This window comes from Panulirus ornatus, chromosome 13, assembly GCF_036320965.1.
Source record: "Panulirus ornatus isolate Po-2019 chromosome 13, ASM3632096v1, whole genome shotgun sequence".
NCBI lineage: Eukaryota > Metazoa > Arthropoda > Malacostraca > Decapoda > Palinuridae > Panulirus > Panulirus ornatus.
In genome coordinates this window covers 55,552,216-55,576,437 of record NC_092236.1, presented here as the reverse complement: position 1 = coordinate 55,576,437, position 24,222 = coordinate 55,552,216, and the positions used below count along the sequence as shown (strand labels likewise).

At 41.8% G+C, this 24,222-nt stretch overlaps 1 protein-coding gene across 2 annotated transcripts in view; it reads right to left on the bottom strand.

The window, feature by feature from the left end:
* The window catches only part of LOC139752918 (bridge-like lipid transfer protein family member 3B), a 140,143-nt gene extending 115,964 nt beyond the window's left edge, over positions 1 to 24,179 (bottom strand). Inside the window, exons 1-5 of one of the 2 annotated variants that reach the window (XM_071668977.1) lie at positions 24,039 to 24,179; positions 18,660 to 18,861; positions 10,915 to 11,106; positions 1,870 to 1,977; positions 1,343 to 1,460 (exon numbers count right to left, since the gene is read on the bottom strand). In XM_071668977.1, the coding sequence (XP_071525078.1) occupies positions 1,343 to 1,460; positions 1,870 to 1,977; positions 10,915 to 11,106; positions 18,660 to 18,861; positions 24,039 to 24,082 (664 nt within the window). In that variant the 5' untranslated portion in view covers positions 24,083 to 24,179. The remainder of the gene's footprint in view (positions 1 to 1,342; positions 1,461 to 1,869; positions 1,978 to 10,914; positions 11,107 to 18,659; positions 18,862 to 24,038) is intronic. The other variant, XM_071668976.1, reaches the window with a different exon arrangement.
* Between the last annotated feature and the right edge of the window lie 43 nt (positions 24,180 to 24,222).

The window sequence follows — 24,222 nt, the reverse complement described above, 5'->3', positions numbered from 1 at the left end:
TGTATCATGGCTATGAAGGGTCTCGAGATATACAGAAGAGGTGTTGGAAGTTTTGCAAGGATGATTGATATCCAGAGTGCAGAAAAGAAAGTGTCACTAATGTCAGATGTGACTGGTATGTAATATCTAAAATGGTTGGCAATTTGTTCAGGGTGAGTAACTGTCTATTCAAGTGACTGGTGGGTGTAGGTTGAATTTGTGTTTGTCTGGGATCAATGAAATGGTTGTAGACTAATGTGGAAAATAAGACTTTCTGTTCTGAGTTTCTGCTCAAACTGTGTAATGTAGTGCTACATGTTTGTTCTTGCTACTGTGGTGTCAAGGTGTTATGATGTAAATGTGAAACTGTCAGCAGGTAAAAGGTTCTTCATACTGTTGTTTGCTACAGGTACTAGTAGGTAAAGTAGATGGAGACTGAAGAGGGCTGGAGAAAGAACTACTCCATGGGGGGCTCCATTGTAGAGTTTAGGTGTTCTAAAAGTGAAGCTAATGTGAATAGCTTTAGCATGGTGGACACCAATGAAGCTACCCAACCACTTTTTGCCATTAATGTGGAGGATTGTGTCAAATATCTTGTGTGAAGATGTGTCGGGAGACGGTGTCAAAAGATTCGTTGATATCTACTGCCTCCAGTATTGGGCAGGCTGGGAGTTGTAGTTGGTTAAATTCATCTAAGGTACACTATATGTAGTGTGGTGGTTGAGTGATTGGGTTTGAAGCCATGTTGTGCTTGTGAGAGTGGGATATTATGTTTGATTCTGTTGTGGATCAGTCTTTTAGCAGAGTCTAGATATTGAAAACAGAGGAGACATACAGCAGTAAGAAGAGGGGGAAGTTGGGTGCAGTGCAATCTTTTACAATTGGTAGCATGTTGGCAAAATTCCAGATGTTGAGGTTAAGTGTGGTTAAGTGTGGTTGAAGATATCCATAAGTGCTTGGACTGCATGTGAGCCATAGTTTTCTATAGGAAAGTTTGAAATGTTGTCAAAGCCTATTACAGGAGAGTCCTTAAGGGTTTCAATTGCATTGCTTGTATCACTGAGTGAAGGGCAGATGGATTTTGTGCAGGTTTTTCATGACTTTCCTGTTTGAGGGTGTAGATGTTTGTATCCGGATATGTATTCTTATTGTATCTTCCACTTTTTCATGAGACACTATGTACTAACAAACCAACTCTCTTTCAGCCTCTTTCCAATATACTGTTTGCTGAAGTTAAGATACAGGCTTCTTACATATTTGGCGTTTCTCACTTATTGAAGTTCTTATTGAGAAAACTGTTATTTTTTGGAAAAAGATCCATTCTGGGTCAAAGAGAAATTTCATTACAACTATTAGAGTTTACCTGCAAGTTTTTTCTTGATGGTAATTCTGCAGCGTGCCTGATTGGTTATGAGCCTGAGGGGGGTGAGTGCCTTGTCTTGAGTCGATCGAGCTTCCACACGTAACGTTTGCCAAGAAAGCTGCAACTCACAAAAGGCAAAAAATCATACATGAAAATCAATGTTCATGATATGGTGCAAATCACTAGTTCACTTACCTCTGGTGAGTGAATTAGGTGAAAAGAATCAAGATCTACTTACAAGTACTGTTGGTTTGTCTTCAACAGAAAGAAAGATTCAAACATATTTGTAAAAGATCAAATGCAAACAATTAATCAATAATACCAAAGACAATCTTTCTGAGGAAATGATAGAAAAAAAAGTTCCTGGTTACAAGTCACTTAGAACTCTTAGATACATGGGCATACAAGTTTATTTTCTCAGTATCTCATGTGAATTTTACCTATTTGGGTTCAATTATAAAACATATGATATCTCATTCCAGAGAAGCTAACTTCATAATTCTGGCAACAAAATGATGCTGGTATACCTCTTTGAAGATGAGAAGCTCCCCTCTGTCTACATCCTTTAAGCGAGTTGTACGTAAGTCACCTTTTTGCCATATGGGGTTTTTTGAATCCAACACAATTCGAGAAAGCTGAAAAAAAATGCAATATATTTAACAAAAATAAACAGGAAGAAGTGTTTTGGGAGCAGCTGAATGAGTGTGTTAGTGGTTTTGATGCACGAGACCGGGTTATAGTGATGGGTGATTTGAATGCAAAGGTGAGTAATGGGGCAGTTGAGGGAATAATTGGTATACATGGGGTGTTCAGTGTTGTAAATGGAAATGGTGAAGAGCTTGTAGATTTATGTGCTGAAAAAGGACTGATGATTGGGAATACCTGGTTTAAAAAGCGAGATATACATAAGTATACTTATGTAAGTAGGAGAGATGGCCAGAGAGCGTTATTGGATTACGTGTTAATTGACAGGCGTGCGAAAGAGAGACTTTTGGATGTTAATGTGCTGAGAGGTGCAACTGGAGGGATGTCTGATCATTATCTTGTGGAGGCTAAGGTGAAGATTTGTATGGGTTTTCAGAAAAGAAGAGTGAATGTTGGGGTGAAGAGGGTGGTGAGAGTAAGTGAGCTTGAGAAGGAGACCTGTGTGAGGAAGTACCAGGAGAGACTGAGTACAGAATGGAAAAAGGTGAGAACAATGGAAGCAAGGGGAGTGGGGGAGGAATGGGATGTATTTAGGGAATCAGTGATGGATTGCGCAAAAGATGCTTGTGGCATGAGAAGAGTGGGAGGTGGGTTGATTAGAAAGGGTAGTGAGTGGTGGGATGAAGAAGTAAGAGTATTAGTGAAAGAGAAGAGAGAGGCATTTGGACGATTTTTGCAGGGAAAAAATGCAATTGAGTGGGAGATGTATAAAAGAAAGAGACAGGAGGTCAAGAGAAAGGTGCAAGAGGTGAAAAAAAGGGCAAATGAGAGTTGGGGTGAGAGAGTATCATTAAATTTTAGGGAGAATAAAAAGATGTTCTGGAAGGAGGTAAATAAAGTGCGTAAGACAAGGGAGCAAATGGGAACCTCAGTGAAGGGCGCGAATGGGGAGGTGATAACAAGTAGTGGTGATGTGAGAAGGAGATGGAGTGAGTATTTTGAAGGTTTGTTGAATGTGTTTGATGATAGAGTGGCAGATATAGGGTGTTTTGGTCGAGGTGGTGTGCAAAGTGAGAGGGTTAGGGAAAATGATTTGGTAAACAGAGAAGAGGTAGTGAAAGCTTTGCAGAAGATGAAAGCCGGCAAGGCAGCAGGTTTGGATGGTATTGCAGTGGAATTTATTAAAAAAGGGGGTGACTGTATTGTTGACTGGTTGGTAAGGTTATTTAATGTATGTATGACTCATGGTGAGGTGCCTGAGGATTGGCGGAATGCGTGCATAGTGCCATTGTACAAAGGCAAAGGGGATAAGAGTGAGTGCTCAAATTACAGAGGTATAAGTTTGTTGAGTATTCCTGGTAAATTACATGGGAGGGTATTGATTGAGAGGGTGAAGGCATGTACAGAGCATCAGATTGGGGAAGAGCAGTGTGGTTTCAGAAGTGGTAGAGGATGTGTGGATCAGGTGTTTGCTTTGAAGAATGTATGTGAGAAATACTTAGAAAAGCAAATGGATTTGTATGTAGCATTTATGGATCTGGAGAAGGCATATGATAGAGTTGATAGAGATGCTCTGTGGAAGGTATTAAGAATATATGGTGTGGGAGGAAAGTTGTTAGAAGCAGTGAAAAGTTTTTATCGAGGATGTAAGGCATGTGTACGTGTAGGAAGAGAGGAGGGTGATTGGTTCTCAGTGAATGTAGGTTTGCGGCAGGGGTGTGTGATGTCTCCATGGTTGTTTAATTTGTTTATGGATGGGGTTGTTAGGGAGGTAAATGCAAGAGTTTTGGAAAGAGGGGCAAGTATGAAGTCTGTTGGGGATGAGAGAACTTGGGAAGTGAGTCAGTTGTTGTTCGCTGATGATACAGCGCTGGTGGCTGATTCATGTGAGAAACTGCAGAAGCTGGTGACTGAGTTTGGTAAAGTGTGTGGAAGAAGAAAGTTAAGAGTAAATGTGAATAAGAGCAAGGTTATTAGGTACAGTAGGGTTGAGGGTCAAGTCAATTGGGAGGTGAGTTTGAATGGAGAAAAACTGGAGGAAGTGAAGTGTTTTAGATATCTGGGAGTGGATCTGGCAGCGGATGGAACCATGGAAGCGGAAGTGGATCATAGGGTGGGGGAGGGGGCGAAAATTCTGGGGGCCTTGAAGAATGTGTGGAAGTCGAGAACATTAACTCGGAAAGCAAAAATGGGTATGTTTGAAGGAATAGTGGTTCCAACAATGTTGTATGGTTGCGAGGCGTGGGCTATGGATAGAGTTGTGCGCAGGAGGATGGATGTGCTGGAAATGAGATGTTTGAGGACAATGTGTGGTGTGAGGTGGTTTGATCGAGTGAGTAACGTAAGGGTAAGAGAGATGTGTGGAAATAAAAAGAGCGTGGTTGAGAGAGCGGAAGAGGGTGTTTTGAAGTGGTTTGGGCACATGGAGAGGATGAGTGAGGAAAGATTGACCAAGAGGATATATGTGTCGGAGGTGGAGGGAGCAAGGAGAAGAGGGAGACCAAATTGGAGGTGGAAAGATGGAGTGAAAAAGATTTTGTGTGATCGGGGCCTGAACATGCAGGAGGGTGAAAGGAGGGCAAGGAATAGAGTGAATTGGAGCGATGTGGTATACCGGGGTTGACGTGCTGTCAATGGATTGAATCAAGGCATGTGAAGCGTCTGGGGTAAACCATGGAAAGCTGTGTAGGTATGTATATTTGCGTGTGTGGACGTATGTTTATACATGTGTATGGGGGGGTTGGGCCATTTCTTTCGTCTGTTTCCTTGCGCTACCTCGCAAACGCGGGAGACAGCGACAAAGTATAAAAAAAAAAAAAAAAAGGAAGAAAATATCATTCGCTGTCATGGAAAGGATTACTGCCTCCGTTGACAACTTTGGATCTGTCAATGTAATACCTATGCTTAAACTATTGCCTACTTCTGTTTTTGCTGCAAAATACTATTATTGATTTTCATCATTCCTTATGACATATAAAATGGATTTATACAATCATAAAGTCATGAATCACAATGAACATTAAATCTTATCTTGTATATAGTTAATTCATAAGTCTTTGGATTACAAGAACCATTTTCTGAACCCTATGGTCAGTCAAGAAAATTATGCCCATGTCTCAATAAAGCAAATTTGGAAAACCCACTGCAAAGTAGGTAGCCTCAGCTCTGTTAATATTCATACACTATATTTATTTCATTTTAATCATAATTACCCTAGGACCTCTTTCCAGAGGACCCTGCAGCCCAAGGCTGCACTACTTCCAGTAGCAGATGAATATGGACTCCTTTGGTGTGAGATGTTAAATGAGATGGTACTCCAATTGTACAGCCTTGCTAAAGGTAATTATTTACTTGCAGTGTAACCTCATACAGGCAGAATCCAGTAACATCTATGTATGTACTTGAATACATATTTATCTATTTTCTTATTAATAACCCAAGAACAATTTCTATGAAAGAGTCCTGGTGACCAAAAGGATCTCCTTCTAAAGGCTCCTACAACCCAAGGTTGCATTACTCCCAGTGGCAGGGAAATGTATACTCCTTTGGAACAAGAAGTTCTTGGATGAGACTGTACTCCTAGTAACACAGCCTCATCAAAGGTGACTTTTCCCATGCAGCAAAACCTCCTGCAGATGTTGTAGGGATGGGTGACAAGTCGGGAGGGCAATTGTGTAGAATTTGCTGGGTTATGCCCTAAAAGACAACCCTGAAGCTGACACTACCATTATAAATGAACCTAGCATAGTTGGGTTGTTTTCTGATTATTGGCAGGCTTCAGCATCAGTCAAATTGTTTGGGCTGTCAATTATGATTTATTTCTATTATGAGTTTTGATGGGCCATCATATAATGACTTGCATTAAATAATTTTATAGAGTGACAGATGCTTCACCTATCATGTAATCGTCAGGCACTTTAGTGTGAAAAAGAAGGGCTTCACAAATATTATCATATATGAGGAAGTGTGTGGACTTATGGTATCAAACATCTGTTAAAATGGGACAAAATTTTGATAAATCATTTCTAATTCCTCTAGCATTACCATGAGATGGATTAAATGCATACGGCTAACAGATACTTCACAAATAGACTCAGCTATTACATACTGAGACAAAGTGAAAAGTCCTCTACACTACTAAACAGACAGCAGCAACATAAACCACATTAGTTCAAAATGAAGGTAAAATGCTATCTATCCACCTAGTATATCCCTGATGCCCATTCCCTTTGGAAACTCTCCCAAGGAGGTGGCCCCGGTAAGAGTCTCCTCAACTGGTGAATTCCACTGCCACTTCTTAGCTTTCAGTGCCTCACTCTTAATAGGCTAATGGCAAAGGGCAACCATAGCACAGTGTTTTCAGAGGCTCCCACCTAATGTCCCCACCAATTGCTATTAGGGTTCTCTTCATAGATTCCCAATTAGTGATTGGGACGTGCAGGAAGGTCTAACTACTTTTCTACTGCTGTGCTTCTCTTTTGAGTTTAATACTACTCAACAGGGTTGGTTGTCGGTAAGCGACCTAACTACGTTTAGATAGCGAAAGAAGTGTTTAATTGAAGGAAGACTGTATGGACACAATAAGAAGAAGATTCCAGATCAAACTGCTGATAGCATGGGTAGAAGTAAGTTGAGAGGTGGCAGTAAGATGATGGTTCGATAAATACCTTACCGACAGAAACACAGCAACCTCCCAGCACCGCTCAACCTTCCAGTACGGCCTGTCAGACGGGAGCAATGGGCAACCCCGCCAAGGCGTCCACCGCCCGCCCGACAACCTGTCCTCAGGAACTGGTGCCTGCCCGGGACCACGGGAGAACAGCCTAGTCCCGCACACCCTAAGCCAACAAAGGGGAGATGACCTTTAGCCTGCCCGGCGGCCAACACCAGATGGACAAGGCAGGCCCGATTATTACCCTGTGCTCTTGGACCACATTCGGTAGAGGGAATGCGTCCAGGTTAGGGCTTTGACACTGCACACCTCAAGGTCCCGGTGTGTCAGCCCTAACCCAATGAGAGCACTCGTGCTTTCTTGGCACCATGCAACTCGCCAGTTAACCGTGGCAGATGTTATGTGCACGGTGCCTTTACCGGTGAGGTCCCGTACGCCGTGTAGGACTTCCGGGGTACCGTAGTAGCTGCACTTGTGCTGGTGTGCAGCCGAAAGCGCGAGGTGGACTCCAGAGACCTGTGTATCAATTACCCAGGCCTCTGTACCTTTGGAAGCCACGATGTCCAGCTTCCTAAAGGACCCCGCAATAGGAATGCGAGGCTCGCAGAACACCTCATAACCCCTCTGCCTCGACCATGCGGCCAAATAGGCGTTGATATTATCATGCCTTTTAACCCGACCCCCATGGATATGAGGACACATCTGTGCGATGTGTCCAAGCGTCACAAGTTTATGACAGGTGTCACAGAGGCCGTTGATCTCGGGCCCGGCCCCTGGACGCCCTGGCTGGGGTGGGAAGCGCTCCAATCCTGACTTAGACAGCCTTCACGTAGTCAGAACCAGATAGGAAACGGTTCCTGCTATTGACCCATCTGCTAACCTGAGGCACGGCAGCAGATGTAGCGAGAGCCGCTCCGTCAATGGTACTGACCATATTGGACCTCCATGCGTGCAGGCGTTCGGTCTCATTACCCGCCTGCCGACCAGCAATGCATGCGGGTCCGGCCCAGCGCTGCAGCTTGCTCAACACTGCAGGCTCCCGGACTGCCGCATGAATCACCGGGTCAGTCAAGGTGAGTAATTTCTCGAACCGCGCTTGTTTATTCAGATGGACGGTCGAGACAAAGTCTGGTATACCCAGCCCACCATCTCCAGCTGCCAAGTGAAAGTAAGCACAGGGCACGTCGTGGGCTAGGCGCAGCCAGCGGTGAACCGCCACCCGCACTTGCCTGTCCATGCGTGCTAACTGAGTCTTATAAACCTCACCCAGCACCAGTCGATGCATGAGCTTGGGCACCAGATGTCCCACGAGCATCGCAATTCTTTGCTGAGGTTTTAGAGGGGCTCTGGTAATGTTAAGGAGCCCCTCTTCTAGCAGGGCACCGTAGGATTTCCGCCACCCCTTAGCTCTGACCAGGACGCCTAGGTACTTATACTTGTCCTCAGTGCTCATGGAGCCGACAGCACTGCCCAAGACTTGGAACGTCCTATTTTCATTGACATACCAAGTCTTACATTTGCCGTCAACCTCCATGCTGAGGGTACGACACTTTCCCAGGTTAACATGAAGTCCGCCCCCCGCAAGGGTCTCGGCCATTACGTTCATTGCCTTCTGGAGGCCAGTGGGCGTCTGCGCCACAAGAACCAAATCATCGGCAAACGCCAATGCTAATGTCCTTTGGTCACACCAGTCTCTTTTACCCTTGCAATTCCCTCATCAATCACAAGGTTAAAGAGAATTGGCGATAAGGGGTCACCCTGTTTGACCCCACGAGTCATGTTCACCTCCGACATCTCGTCGCTTCCTTCAATGTGGGTGAAGGCTAGGTCATACGACGACATGATGTATGCCCTGACGGGGGCTGGAATGCCCTTCTGCGATATGGCCCGCTCGACAGTACTATGGTTAACACTATCGAATGCTTTGGCCATGTCGAGGAATGCCAGGTGCACACCGTGGGCGTGTGCCCGCGCACGACCAACGATTGCATCCAAGATCGTGAGGTTCTCAAGACATCCGTCTATAGGGACGAATGCCTTTTGAGCATCATCGATCTGGATGAGGCTCGAGATGCAGCTGCTGAAGATCTTATGGAGCAGACAGACTATGGCACAGGAGATGGTAACTGGCCTATAGTCTTTGGGTTCTGTGGGATTAGGTACCTTGGGTATCAGCACCGTGCGATTTGCCTTCAGTGGCTCTTGTAGGGTGGACGTAGCCAACCACAGGTTAAACATTTTGGCCAGGATCATCGGGGGAATGGACTTCAGTAATCTCGTCGACATCCCGTCAGGTCTAGGGGCTGATGTACGAGTGGCTTTGAGGTGGTGTGCTACCTCGCCTACGGTGACAACCTCTGCTAGTTGTCCACACTCTGGGTCATAATCGGTAATGGCACGTGTGTCTGGCTCAGACTGCCGAGAGAAGAGAGCCCCCCAAAAGGGACTGAGGCATTCCGGCCCAACCGAGGTTGGCGGTACCTCCCAGTCACCTTTCAGGACCAGTCCAGCGGCCAAAGACCTATTCTCACGATAGAGCCTCTGTACCTTCCGGTATTGTTCTCTTCTAAGCCGGTTTCCACGCAAAGGAACCTCCTCCGCTTGGCGTACGCGGCCAGAATTCGCTCGCTGTCTCAAACCACCTCCACCATGATTCTGACGGTCGTCGGGTGAGCAACAGGAGCTTACCACATGGGTGGCGTGCTCTGAGGCTCCCCTGATCGCGGCAAGGCTGTCACCCTGACGCAAATGGTCAAGGGCTCCATTTAGGATGTCTTCGCCCCACGATGGACTTGTGGGGCCAGCTCCTAAAGTGTCGACATACGCGACAGTCTCCACCACAAAGGAAGCAATTGTCTGGGGTTGGGGGGGAACCCGCGGGACAACGGGGACAGTTAAAACTGTGGGAGGGATGTACGTCTCACCACTGGAATCTGCTCCCACGGACATCCCTGTACGCGGGGCATCTTCCGTAATGTTACCCCGCGGTGTGCTTAGCCTTGTGGGTGGGACACGCCTCGCAGTCGGCACCCCATCCATCACCTCGCCTTCGTCGTCTTCCTGAAGGAGATCTGAGTTTGAGATCAGTTCCTGAACCCTGGTCTTATACGACGCCTTGCGTCGGAGACCTTTGAGCGCTTCGACCGTGCTAGAAGGAACAATCTCCCGCAACCGCTGGTTCAAGCCCTGTCCGGCAACTAAAGAGGGACCAGCTGCCATCCCGGCCTCAGCCCTGGCGAGAAGCTCCACCTCCTCGTCAGACCATCGAGCCTTGGACATGACATGCCTGGTCGCCAACTCCTGGTGAAAGGAGTTGGCATGTGCCTGCCTTTCATGGACCCTACAGCCCCGAAAGCTGGCAAAGGTCCTCCCACAATGTGGGCAAGTGGGTGAACGGTCGTCGTTCGTTCCCACGTGACTGTAGCTGGTACCCAACATACCAACAGAGGCTGGCACGCTATTCACTGAGGAATGGGTTATGCATGACGGGTACCACGAAGCGAAAACCCGTGACAAGGGTGGACGCTCTGGCTCTAGTCGCACAGCACTACTGCCCGAAGGAAGTAGAGGACTGCAGTCAGTTGATGGACACTGCCGCTGCGCTTCAGTCCTGGGATTGCCCTTTGGTAGTTGCCCTCCTGTACCAGTAAACGTAGCTGGACAACTTCCGACTCTCAGCTGTTGGTTGGAATATACTGGATATCCAATCAACGAAGCTAGGGCTTAAAGTATGCAATCACTTGAGTTACTCGGCTTTAAGGCATTATAAAAGCAAGTGACAATCCGTTGCAACTCTAAGTCTACCTATTGCTCCTGCCTAATGTTCCAACCTATTAATTCTACCTAATGCACAGCTAATGTTCCTACACACTACTTCTACCTAATATTTCTATCTAATGCTCCTCTCCAATGTTCCTACCTACTACTTCTAATAACTGTTCTTACCATTTTGCCAAAAGGCAGGGCTAGCACATCGCTCTCACTGCAAAAAATCTAGTTAGGATGAATGAGTCGTGCGGGTTAAGTGTTGTCAAGTGATATGTGTAACAAGAAGAGATTGTATGTTTGTGGACAGAATGCTAGAATTCCATGTTAGGGTGAGGCACAAAGAAAAAACAGCTACCTGTGCTTGACAACCAATGAAGTGCTGATTCACTATAAAGCTGTCACTGACCCTTCCAATACCAATGGGGATGTACCGGTTATATACTTTTTTATATACGTAATGTTTTGTGATATACATAACATTAAATACCTGGAACGTAGCATGAAATGCATGACTGCGAAAGGTGATAAGCACTGAGTTAACAGTGACAGTCATGCCATCTATGACCTTATCAGAAAAGCCATAGCGTCCACCCGAGCTATATGATGGGAGGACAGAGGAGCTTGCTTGAGACCGTAGTTCAGAGCAGGTTTCCATATCTACTTGCACCTCATCCAGGCTCTGAAAAACATCATCATTATTACAGGGATAAACAGTAAGGGAAACAGTGCAGTCTTATCATTATGCAAGGCAAAACAATGAATCATAACTTATGGATAGCACAATAAAATGATGGAGTAAAATGGCAAGATAATTGTATGTTTACAAAAAAGCTTTGCCTATGGAAGCATGATAAGGTAACAGCAAGTCAACACAGGCAAATGCTCACCCTAGATTCAAAAAATGAGAGTGGACACAATAATTTAAACTAACACAAACAAATCAAATACAGAATTACTGTATAACCTTACTTTTGTGCATGTATGAAGACTGAACTCTCTTTGGCTCCCTACTTCTTATCACGGTAAGTATGCAACTTCACCTTTATTCAACTTTGGTACCTGGTCCTTATTGGCCCCATTTTTTAGAAATGCTAGGGGCCACAGCCTCCAAAATTGAACTTGACTTGTATTTCAAAAGAGTCATTGTCATAAAATCATAAAAGAATCAGTCAATGGCAACTAAATTCAGGACACAAAAGTCCATTGTTTCCAGATGAGAGATAACAGTAACAACAACGATGACAATACCATTCCATAATATAACTGCAAAATATTCCGATAATAAAAATAGGAGGGCTCATGAATCTAAGACTCTTTTAGTCTATACATAAATCAAGGAAATTAGGTTAATTACAATGTAATTTTTTCATAAATGATTGCCGTTCCCCATATCAGCAAGGCAGCACCAAGAACGGAGAGAAAGTCTGCATGCGCTCACGTCCATTTTCTAGCTGTCATGTGCAATGCACCAAAACCACAGCTCCCTATCCACAACCAGGCTCCATACACCTTTCCATGGTTTGCCCCAGTCGCTACATGCCCTGGTTCAGTCCGCTGACAGTACATCAACCCCAGTAACCCACACTGTTCCAATGCAATCTATCCTGTGCACAACTTTCACACTCCTGCATGTTAAGGCCCCGATCACTCAAAATCTTCTCCCTTCCATCTTCTATCTTAAATTTGGTCTCCCCATTCTCCTTGTTCCTCCCACTTTTGATACATATATCCTCTCTGTCAACCTTTCCTAGACAATTCTCTTAATATGTCCAAACCATTTTAGCAAACCCTCTTCAGCTCTCTCAACCACACTCATTTCATTACCATATCTCTCTCTTACCCTTTCATTACTTACCCAATCAAACCACCTCACATCACGTACTATCCTCAAACACTTCATTTCCAACAGAACCATCCTCCTTGGCACTACCTTATCTATAGCATATGCCTTGCACCCATATAATATTGTTGGGACTACTATTCCTCCAAACATATCACTTTTTGCCTTCCCAGGTGACATTCTCTCTTTCTTATCAACATTATCATTTTCATTATTACTATCATCATCATAATCATTATTACTATTACTATTATCATTGTCATCATTACCATCATCATCACTTCTTTTCACCATACTACTCTCAAGATTCTCTCACTTTGCATAACAACCAACCCAAACATCCTGCATCTTCCACTATTTTATCAAACACATTTGAAAGTCCTTCAAAATACTTACTCCATCTCCTCCTCACTTCATCACTCCCTATTATCACTTCCCCTTTTGCCCACTTCAATGATGTTCCTATGTATTTTCTAGTTTTCTGCACATTATCTACCTCTTTCCAAAACATCTTATTTTCCCTAAAGTTTACCTGTTCATCACGGCTCTCATCTGCCCTCTTTTTCAACCCTTGCACCTTCCTCTTGACCTTCTGCCGCTTCCTCTTATACATCTACCAATCATTCGCACTACTTCCCTGTAGGTAATGCACAAATGCCTCTCTCTTCTCTTTCACTAGCAACAATACTTATTCTTCCCACCACTCACTACCCTTTCTAATCAGCCCAACTGCTACCTTTTGCATGTCAAATGCACCTCTTGTGCATGCCAGTGCTACTTCCCTAAACACCTCCCATCCCTCACCCACCGCTTCATTCAACCTTATCTGGAATTTCTTCAAACAAGTCTCTTTTCCAGGCTCACTCACTCTTACCACTATCTTCTCACTAACAGTTTCCTCTTCACCCTCGCCTCTACACGATAGTGATAAGACATCCCACTAGCTACCCCTCTCACCACATTTACATCCAAAATTCTCAATTTTACATGCTCTGACCATCTCTCCTACTCACATATGTATACCTGTGTATGTCCCTCCTTTTAAACAAGGTATTCCCAATCACCAGTCCTATTTCTGCACACAACTCTACAAACTTTTCCCAATTTCCATTCAAAACACTGAATATTCCATGCACCCTAATCATGCTGTCACCGGCCACATTACTTACCTTTGTACTTAAATCACCCATCACTAATATCTGTGCCACATTACTCACCTTCACATTTAAATCACCCATCACTAATACCTGGTTTCTTACATCAAAACTGCTGACACACTCACTCTTGTAATACCAAAACACTTCCCTTTCATGATCTTTCTTCTCATGGCCAGGTGCATAAGCACATCTCACCATCCACTTTCATTTTCACCCAAATTAATCTATAATTCATTTCTATACACTCTATCATACAGTCTAACAACTCATGCTTCAGGAGTAGTGCAACTCCTTCCTTAGCTCTTGTCCTCTCACCAACCCCTGACTTTACTCCTAAGACATTTCCAAACCAATCTTCCCCTTTAGCCTTCAGTTTTGTTTCACTCACAGCCAGAACATCCAGGTTACTTTCCTCAAACATACTATCTACCTGTCCTCTCTTCTCATCTTGGTTACATCCACACACATTTAGACACCCAAGCCTGAGCATTCAAGGAGGATGAGTATTCCCTGCTTAGCTCCTATTCTTTTTGAGAAACTGAAACACAAAACACAAAATCCAAAAAATGCTGGCAACACAGTACACTGTAATGGTTGTTTACACTCATGATTGCATGGCTGACTGGAAGCTATGGCTCGCTGCCACTGCACAGCATCACAGGAAAAAATCAAAATACAAAATTCAAAGTGCAGTTTCACCATCATAAAGTCAAAAAATCGTATGCAAAATCTGTATGCAAAACCCACAGGAAAATGAAACACATTAAGTTCCCAAGTGCACTTTCATGTAATGATCATATTGTCAGGGGAGATACAAGAACAAGTAACCATATTATCAACCAACCCCTAGGGGTGAATGAACAGTAGGGCTGACTGTTGACCGAATGCCCCAACCAGGAATCGAACTTACATGCTCGATCCTGGGCAGCCCCCAAATGTTTTGTGGTCAGGAACACTAATCATTACACCATGGAAATATGGAAGTGAAGAAAGGATTAAGGGATAACACAGTCCTCCCAACCCAGACCTATGCAGCCAAAACATGGATATGGAATGAGTTAGAGAGGTCAATAATTCAGGCTGTGGAAATGACCTATTTGAGAAGAGCATGTGGTATGACTAGATGGAATGAAGAAAGAAATGAGGGAGTATATGAGAGATGTGGTCTGAGAGGGAATTTTAAGGAAGTGAATTGTAGGATGGCAGAGCGGATGAAAGGAAAGACTTTGAGGTTGTTTGGGCAAGTGAAATGAATGCAAGACAGGGAGTTTAAAAGGCGAGTGTATTATAGAACAATTAAAAAGGTTGGTGTGAGAGAAAGACCACCTATGACAGGGAAATAGAGTACAAGAGTACTTAAGGGAGAGAAATGGTGGAAATATTCATGGAATAATGTATGAAAGGGTGGCTTGTAAGGACAGGGTTAAGTGGAGACTCTTTTGCTGAGGCCACCCCCTTGATGGGAGTTCCTGGAAGGAAAGCACGTTCATATTTTTGGTGTTCAATCTCAAAATCTGACTGATCCATTCTCTGCTTTCTGTCAACTGATTTATTTACACCTGAAAATAACATTTTGACTTAATTTCCAAACTTCTGATTACTTTTTATTTAAGAGATCTTTGCTCTGTTATGTGTATCTCCATAAATTCTTTATCTATGTTCCTTATTCATTTTTCTTTTGAGTTTCTCTATCCTTTACTTACATACTGCTGTTCTCATTTTGTTTTTCTACCCTCTTTTGTTCAGCCACTTTTCTTCTCATTAACTAAATCCCCATTTTTTCTTCCGGAACCTGCAGCTATTTCTTTAATCCTCTAAGAGAATGATATCATGCTGGCATTCATATTATTTTCAGGAAAAAAAAATTATCTTAATTCAGTTCTTTCCACTAATTTCCCTCTTTCCAGTTTGTTCAGGTTGCTCAAATTTACACCATACTTTTCTGTACCATATTTTCATTCTTCAATGTCTTAGAAAAAAGCTGGCTAAAGATTTTTCTGTTATGTTGGGCACCTTGACATGCTAGCCTACATTCAGTGTCAGCAAGGAGTGCCAAAATGTTTGATATGTGTTATTGTCTCTTGCTGGCATTTGATTTACTTGTATCTGGCTGAACAATTAGCATATGCTCATAACTCTTTCCAACAGCAATATTTCATTTGCTGATACATTATTTGTTTCTTAATCTCTAGGTCTACAAAAACAATATGTCCCACATTCCAACCATTCGATGAAATGGAGGTTAAATCCAGTCCATATTACTACAGGTTCAGCTCTTTTGAGGCTTTTCAACATGTATTCCACATTCTTTCCATCACATTAAATTCCTCTAGCTCAGAGTTACATAACCTGTAAGGTATTATATCTATTGCTTTTGGGCTAGCATATCCATCATGACTAGTTCACATTTTCATGGCCAATCTTCATCGTTACATGTACACAAGACAGGTGCACAATTGTGTTATGTAAAATACTGGCTGCTGTACTTGGAATCATGCCAAGCTATGATTAGATAAACTGAAAGCTTGACACTGTGTAGCCCCATCTGGATCTCTGGTATCATAATCTGAATTAACAATAACAGTTCCACTGGAAAACAGGATAGATGTGGCTCCTCTTCTGAAAGAGCTTTTGACAAATCTTGTTTTAGTTTCCTCTGCACACAGTGTATGGGACATCAGTCACTTTAAATCCACTCAGACCTCACTAACCCAATACTGTCCATAAAACGTTCTACACCTGGGCATCACCCAGATGATACAAAGATGAATCAACCAAAAACACTAACTTTCTTACTTACCAACAAGTCACCACAGGATGAGTCAAACTGGAAATCAACCATGTCATTATCTGGTGAGGTGAAGCCTATGAAGCAGTTGGACTTTTAGGTTCTTATGCTACTCCTAAAAACTGAGCTCCTCCCAGATGACCACCACTCATGAAGAAGACAAAGCTAGCTCTGAACAATCTGAATTATTAAATGCACAAGAACTACAGTTATCTCCATTCCCCTAAAAAAAATCTGAAAACAATCAAGTATTAACCTCACTTCACTTTATCAATCAAAAGAACAATCACACTTAAATGTTCACATCATATAGCTGGATGGAACTAGACTTAAGTTGTGGTCCACCAAAGAGACTGTCACTATCTGGTCGTATGACTGGTAAAACCATGTTGTTGATATTACATATTACTAAACACAGCCAACTGAATTCTGGGAGAGGATTACCACTGGCAAAATTAAGCAAATATCAGAATCAGCATCAGACCTCAGCATCAAGATTTATAAGTGAATCTATCTAAATAACTCTCGAGTGTCAGTTCAGACCCTGAAAAGCTCACATGCAGGATGCCAGAAATCAACAAACACACTTGCATAAGGAACTGAAGTGGAGGATGTTAAAGACTACATATGATAAAACTTTTAGAAAAACTTAAATTAGAAAAAACCCAGTCTCACTTTTGAATTACTTCTTTCCCTTCAGATCACTCACACAGAATTTGAAACCACGCAAAAACTTACAGACAGAAAGATACAGTACAGAAGATTTCTAAATTCATATTCTAATCATCATGCAATAATTCTTACCCAGAGGATCACCAATGTAAAATCTTAGACATACACTTTAAGCATTTATAGAGGGGATATGAACAAAATATGGACACAAACAGGCAGACATGAATTTCATGCCCTCTTTCAATGAGTTGCATGACATAAAGCATCTATCATTGTAATTGTTTAATGATTCCAATGATAATGTAGTGAGAGGGTACACAGCTGGTAGCAACACTAGTTCAACCAATGATAAAAGTGAAAACTGGGAATTCTGATAAATGCATAGGGTACAGTTCTAATGATAGAATTAGGCCAACATTTGACAACAATAATAAAAAGGTTTTGGGAGGGTGTGCTAACAGAGAAAATGAAATGTGAATACAAATAAAAGAGAAGTAGGTATGCCTGACAAAGGAAAGTCAGATTGTCATGTGATTCATACACATAAAATGATATGGTTTAAAATCGGGGCAGATATGTCTCGAAAAAGTTAAGAAGACTATGTGGTTTTAACAGACATTAAATTGAGCTGCTTCAAAATCTTAAATATCTGGGAGGCTCACTTACTAGGGATGACAGAATGGAGGATGCACTGTTGTATATAGTGCTGATGGACTGGCAAACTGGTGGAGCATTGCAGAAAGCAGTGAGAGGATAATAATATGAGTCTGGAGAGAGCTGCAATCTACATTAATGAGCATAAGTGAAACATGAAAGTGATATAACAAGATGGCTAATAATGTGCAGGCAATTGATAAATAAATCTGGTGATGGCTTAAGGTGATTAGAGCAATGGTTAAAAAAAATGACATTGTTTCATGGATTAACCATGTGCAGAATGTATACAGGAGAAATACCTTAATAGTTTTTGGAGTGAACACAGTTATATGTAATATGGAAAACTGAAAGTATAATGAAAACAAATCTGAGTAATTCATGAATAAGGGAGGTGTAGATATAGAACTGATTAACTGTGGAAGTACGGAGATAGTAGCACCTAAGGTTCTGCATGAGACATTCCTTTTATCCCCCAAAATACTTCACAGTGATTATATACTAACAGGACAGATAAATAAATTCACAGTTTCTAAGGATACTGAAGCTGGGAAATGACTACTGTCTTGCAGAAGGTGAACAGTTTACCCTTTAATAGGTCTGATTAAGAGTGACTTGGATAACACAAAAATAGAGGAAACATAATTTCCTTTTAATGAAAGAAATACAGGTTATTTTAAGACATGACTATCAAGGCCTCTAAATCACTCTTTGGGTAGGAAAAAGCATGTGAAGAGAAAGAGAAAGTTGAGCAATATGAGAAAAAGGAAAGATAATATCTAGATAAATGGGATAGTGCAATGGGTGTGGTATCAATATTTGTGACAGACTACATATGAAAGCTATTGGGTGGATGAAATCAACAGAAAAAATATAGACATACAAGATAATTGATATAAAACGGAATCTGCAATGCTTCTTCTTAACATGAGATTAGATAGAAGAGATAAGGGACTCATGAGTAAAAGAACACTTGTCCCATACTATAAGCAATCTCTCATTACAATACTGTTACTTCAAAGTTAATACTGATGCAACACAGATGACATAATTAATGCAAAGTATCACTGATTCTACTAACACACAGATGCATTTTTAAGAAAGGAATAAGATATTCTTACCACTAAGATAGGCACATTCTTGAGCTTTGTCCAGTGTATCTTCAGGTTCACTCTGTTTACTACTGCTCGTGTTATTCGAAGCCATGTGGGAAGCTCAAGAAGATCTGTGAGCACAATTTCATTAAGCTCTAAGTTTGTAAGCTCTCCCTCTCCCTTAAGCGTGCTCACATTTATACTGTCTGATGATACATTCTTAGCAAATCTGAAATGATGAGAATGTGTTTAATATAGTGCTGCATTCCCTTGTCATTGATAAAAGATACATATATATATATATATATATATATATATATATTTTTTTTTTTTTTCAAACTATTCGCCATTTCCCGTGTTAGCGAGGTAGCGTTAAGAACAGAGAACTGGGCCACTGAGGGAATATCCTCACCTGGCCCCCTTCTCTGTTCCTTCTTTTGGAAAATTAAAAAAAATTGAGAGGGGAGGATTTCCAGCCCCCCACTCCCTCCCCTTTTAGTCGCCTTCTACGACACGCAGGGAATACGTGGGAAGTATTCTTTCTCCCCTATCCCCAGGGATAATATATATATATATATATACATATTATTTATTTTATTTATATTCATTACACTTTGTTGCTCCCTCCTGCGGGAGACAGCGACAAAGTATAATAAAAAAAAAAAAAATAAATATATATATATATATATATATATATATATATATATATATATATATATATATATATATATGTATCAGGTTTTTGGCAGATGAAATTTTTACAAATCAATGAAGGAAAAGAAATACCTCCCTGTAACACTTTGAGAAAATTAGCAAAAACTATTCAGTAAAGTTAAATATAAAATACTAAAGTAATATGATTTCTGGATCTGGAAAAAGCCTATGATATGGTTTACAAATATGCTACTATATACAGTGTAGGAGGAAAGCTACTAAATGCAGTGAGGAGTTTTAGCTGGGATAGTAAAGTGCATCAGTGAGTAGGATGATAGGAGAGTAACTGGTTCCTGGTAGAGGAGGGTCAGCATCATGAGTGTGTGATGTCACCGTGGTTGTCTAACCCTTGCTTGCCAAGAATCATCATGTGATATCCTAGTCTCAAATCCATTTTCTTTTTAATTTCCAAAGGTGTTAGCACACTCTTTCATACCAATCATGTAGTCTTAACTTCATAAATAGTTCATTATTGAATTTTCCTCATGGGTATCTCCAAAGAAGAGAGCCATGGGAGTAAGAAGTCAAAGAGCAACTGAGATCACGCTCCCTCTGCACTGATTACCCAGACATGAGTCATCAGACATTAATTAGTCCCTATTAAAGACCATCACAGACTGACAATCAAAACTCACTGAAAACAGAAGCTCCATGTTTCTCTGTACACTGTTGGTATCAACATCAACATCTGCTGATGCTAACTCCAGAAGTTGAACCATCTGCATCAGAAACTTCTATATGAGGTGATGAATACTCTCTTGATGTACTAATATGTACTGTAAAAATATTTTTTTCAGACTTGATCACTGCTTTCTAATTTGGCAAGGTAGAAAGGCTGCATTTGCTCATACCTATTCTCTTGCTGTCATGTGCAATACAGCTGAAGTATACCAACATTATCTTAGTCTGCTGCTTCAGACTGCATGAAGTGGTTCTTTGTGAGGAGGATAAGAAGTGGCATAACTAGCCACATGGTCTGTGGTCTTTTGTTTGTTTCATGGCATTTGTCAGTGGTTATCATGATGCTTATTCATAAGTGAGCCTGGTATATTACTACAAATATGTTAAAACAGTAACCCTTTAGCCATGATGCTTGACACAAGTCAGGGAACACACCACTGCAGCTCATCACAAAATGTAAGGCAAGTCAACAGAGTATAAAAACAGTTTAAACAGCCCACATGATCAACCAACACTTCTACGCCATGAACAAGACACAAGAAGCCCACAATTTACCAAAGCGCTAATTATCAAAGAACAACCAAAACTCAATAACCAGAACACAGGTTAAGACTCACTACTCCAGCTATATGCCCCATCATAACATTACAATCAATAATAGCACAGCATTACATGCACTCTACTAGCACATGACACTCTGGGCATCTTAGTTCCTTGTGAATCTGAACAAGATCAAGGAGACACTGATGACAAATTGTATGCTGGCATGGGAGGATACGAGAAGTGGAACCAAGCTGCTCTAAGCATACTGAACAAGCTAACACATCACTCAGTAACAACTGCTCCATCCTCACTCCAGTTCCCCCTAAGTACCTTATAGTATCATTCTGCTACAAACAGTTATCATATAAAACACTCGCACATCTCTTTCAGTAATCTCATTGTGGTCCCAACAATATATATTTTTTCATTCAAACTATTCGCCAATTCCTGCGTTAGCGAGGTAGTGTTAAGAACAGAGGACTGGGCCTTTGAGGGAATATCCTCACGTGGCCCCCTTCTCTGTTCCTTCTTTTGGAAAATAATAAAAAAAAAAAAAAAAACGAGAGGAGAGGATTTCCAGCCCCCCGCTCCCTCCCCTTTTAGTCGCCTTCTACGACACGCAGGGAATACATGGGAAGTATTCTTTCACCCCTATCCCCAGAGATATATATATATATATATATATTAATATATATATATATATATATATATATATATATATATATATATATATATATATATATATATATTTTTTTTTTTTTTTTTCTTTTTTTTTTATACTTTGTCGCTGTCTCCCGCGTTTGCGAGGTAGCGCAAGGAAACAGACGAAAGAAATGGCCCAACCCCCCCCCATACACATGTATATACATACGTCCACACACGCAAATATACATACCTACACAGCTTTCCATGGTTTACCCCAGACGCTTCACATGCCCTGCTTCAATCCACTGACAGCACGTCAACCCCGGTATACCACATCGCTCCAATTCACTCTATTCCTTGCCCTCCTTTCACCCTCCTGCATGTTCAGGCCCCGATCACACAAAATCTTTTTCACTCCATCTTTCCACCTCCAATTTGGTCTCCCTCTTCTCCTTGTTCCCTCCACCTCCGACACATATATCCTCTTGGTCAATCTTTCCTCACTCATCCTCTCCATGTGCCCAAACCACTTCAAAACACCCTCTTCTGCTCTCTCAACCACGCTCTTTTTATTTCCACACATCTCTCTTACCCTTACGTTACTCACTCGATCAAACCACCTCACACCACACATTGTCCTCAAACATCTCATTTCCAGCACATCCATCCTCCTGCGCACAACTCTATCCATAGCCCACGCCTCGCAACCATACAACATTGTTGGAACCACTATTCCTTCAAACATACCCATTTTTGCTTTCCGAGATAATGTTCTCGACTTCCACACATTCTTCAAGGCCCCCAGGACTTTCGCCCCCTCCCCCACCCTATGATCCACTTCAGCTTCCATGGTTCCATCCGCTGCCAGATCCACTCCCAGATATCTAAAACACTTCACTTCCTCCAGTTTTTCTCCATTCAAACTCACCTCCCAATTGACTTGACCCTCAACCCTACTGTACCTAATAACCTTGCTCTTATTCACATTTACTCTTAACTTTCTTCTTCCACACACTTTTCCAAACTCAGTCACCAGCTTCTGCAGTTTCTCACATGAATCAGCCACCAGCGCTGTATCATCAGCGAACAACAACTGACTCACTTCCCAAGATCTCTCATCCCCAACAGACTTCATACTTGCCCCTCTTTCCAAAACTCTTGCATTTACCTCCCTAACAACCCCATCCATAAACAAATTAAACAACCATGGAGACATCACACACCCCTGCCGCAATCCTATATATATATATATATATATATATATATATATATATATATATATATATATACACACATATACATAAATGCCCATACACACACATATACATACAAATACATATCAACATTCACATACACAGACATAAACATATATACACATGTACTTATTCATACTTGCTTGCCTTCATCCATTTCTGTCACTACCCCGCCACACAGGAAATAGCATCACTACCCCCTGCTGCAGCGAGGTAGCACCAGGAAAACAAACAAAAAAGGCCAGATTCATTCACATTCAGTCTTTAGCTGTCATGTGTAATGCACTGAAACCACAGCACCCAATCCATATCCAGGCCCCACAGACCTTTCCATAGTTTACCCCGGATACTTCACATGCCCTAGATCAGTCCACTGACAGAACGCCGACCCCACTATACCACATCATTCCAATTCACTCTATTCCTTGCACGCCTCTCAACCTTCTGTATGTTCAGGCCCCGATCACTCAAAATCTTTTTCACTCCATCCTTCCATCTCCAATTTGGACACCCACTTCTTGTTCCCTCCACCTCTAACACATATATCCTCTATGTCAGTATTTCCTCGCTCATTCTCTCCATATGTCCAAACCATTTCAATGCATCATCTGCTCTCTCAACCACACTCTTTATTCCCACACATCTCCCTTACCCTTTCATTACTTACTCGACCAAACCACCTAACACCACATATTGTCCCCAAACATTTCATTTCCAACGCATCCACCCTCCTCTGCATAACCCTATCTATAGCCCATGCATTGTTGTTAGTATTCCCAAAAGTTAAGCAAAACTACTATACGAGCAAAAAAACATAGTAAAGTAACTTCTGGGCCCCTATGGAAGGTTAAATTAAGTTTTTGGTGTTATTACCATTTCAGACATCCAGCAAATTTTGTTGGATTTAGGTTGCATTTATTATGTTAGGTTTGTTTTGGTAGAAATTGTTTTTCTGATGGTTTTAATGTCTTTAAAACAATTCTAACCTTCATTTCTAGCATCCAGAATGGCAAGTTCCCCAACTTACGTAGTATCTTTCCAGTATTATTTGTTTTTACTTAATATTTCATTATTTCATTCCTCGTTTGCCCACTTTGTAAAGCCCTACCCACTTCTGCAGAACATATCGGGGAAGAATTAACCTGTGAACCTTAACTGTCCGAAAAGCATCATAACACTGGTGAAAAGTCATTTGAAGTGACTTTCGTCAACATACAAACATGAACAATGCCTCAACTCTAAAACACCCTTTGAATATAATACTGTCATGAAGGATTTGTCACAAATAATAAAAAGTTTGGAGGAGAAGGTAAAGTCACTAATTAACTCATCCACTATCAACCTCTCCTATAACTGTCTATTACCACTAACATTATCCTTGCATACATAACACACTGACTATAACAAGTTAACATATCTTAAGGAATAAAAAAAAAAAATATCTGAAGAGATGACGTTGGTAATCCACTTAGCAACCTTGGACCTCAGGAACAAAGTCGAGGGCAAATGACGACTATTCATTTAAACCACTACGGGAGTCATGAAGGCACGTAACTTCTCTGGTACTTACTTTGATAAATGCTTAAGGATCTGGTTTTTTATCAGCCCTGCCATCTTGGGGCGAATGTGGGGAGGAGGAAGGGCAAAACTACTAACGATCAATCAGTCTCATATTTGCTAAGGATCAAAAGCAGGGGACGGTTACTCTCTGGTGTTGTGCCTGTCAACCGAGCAAGAGTCGACTAAGATTCCCT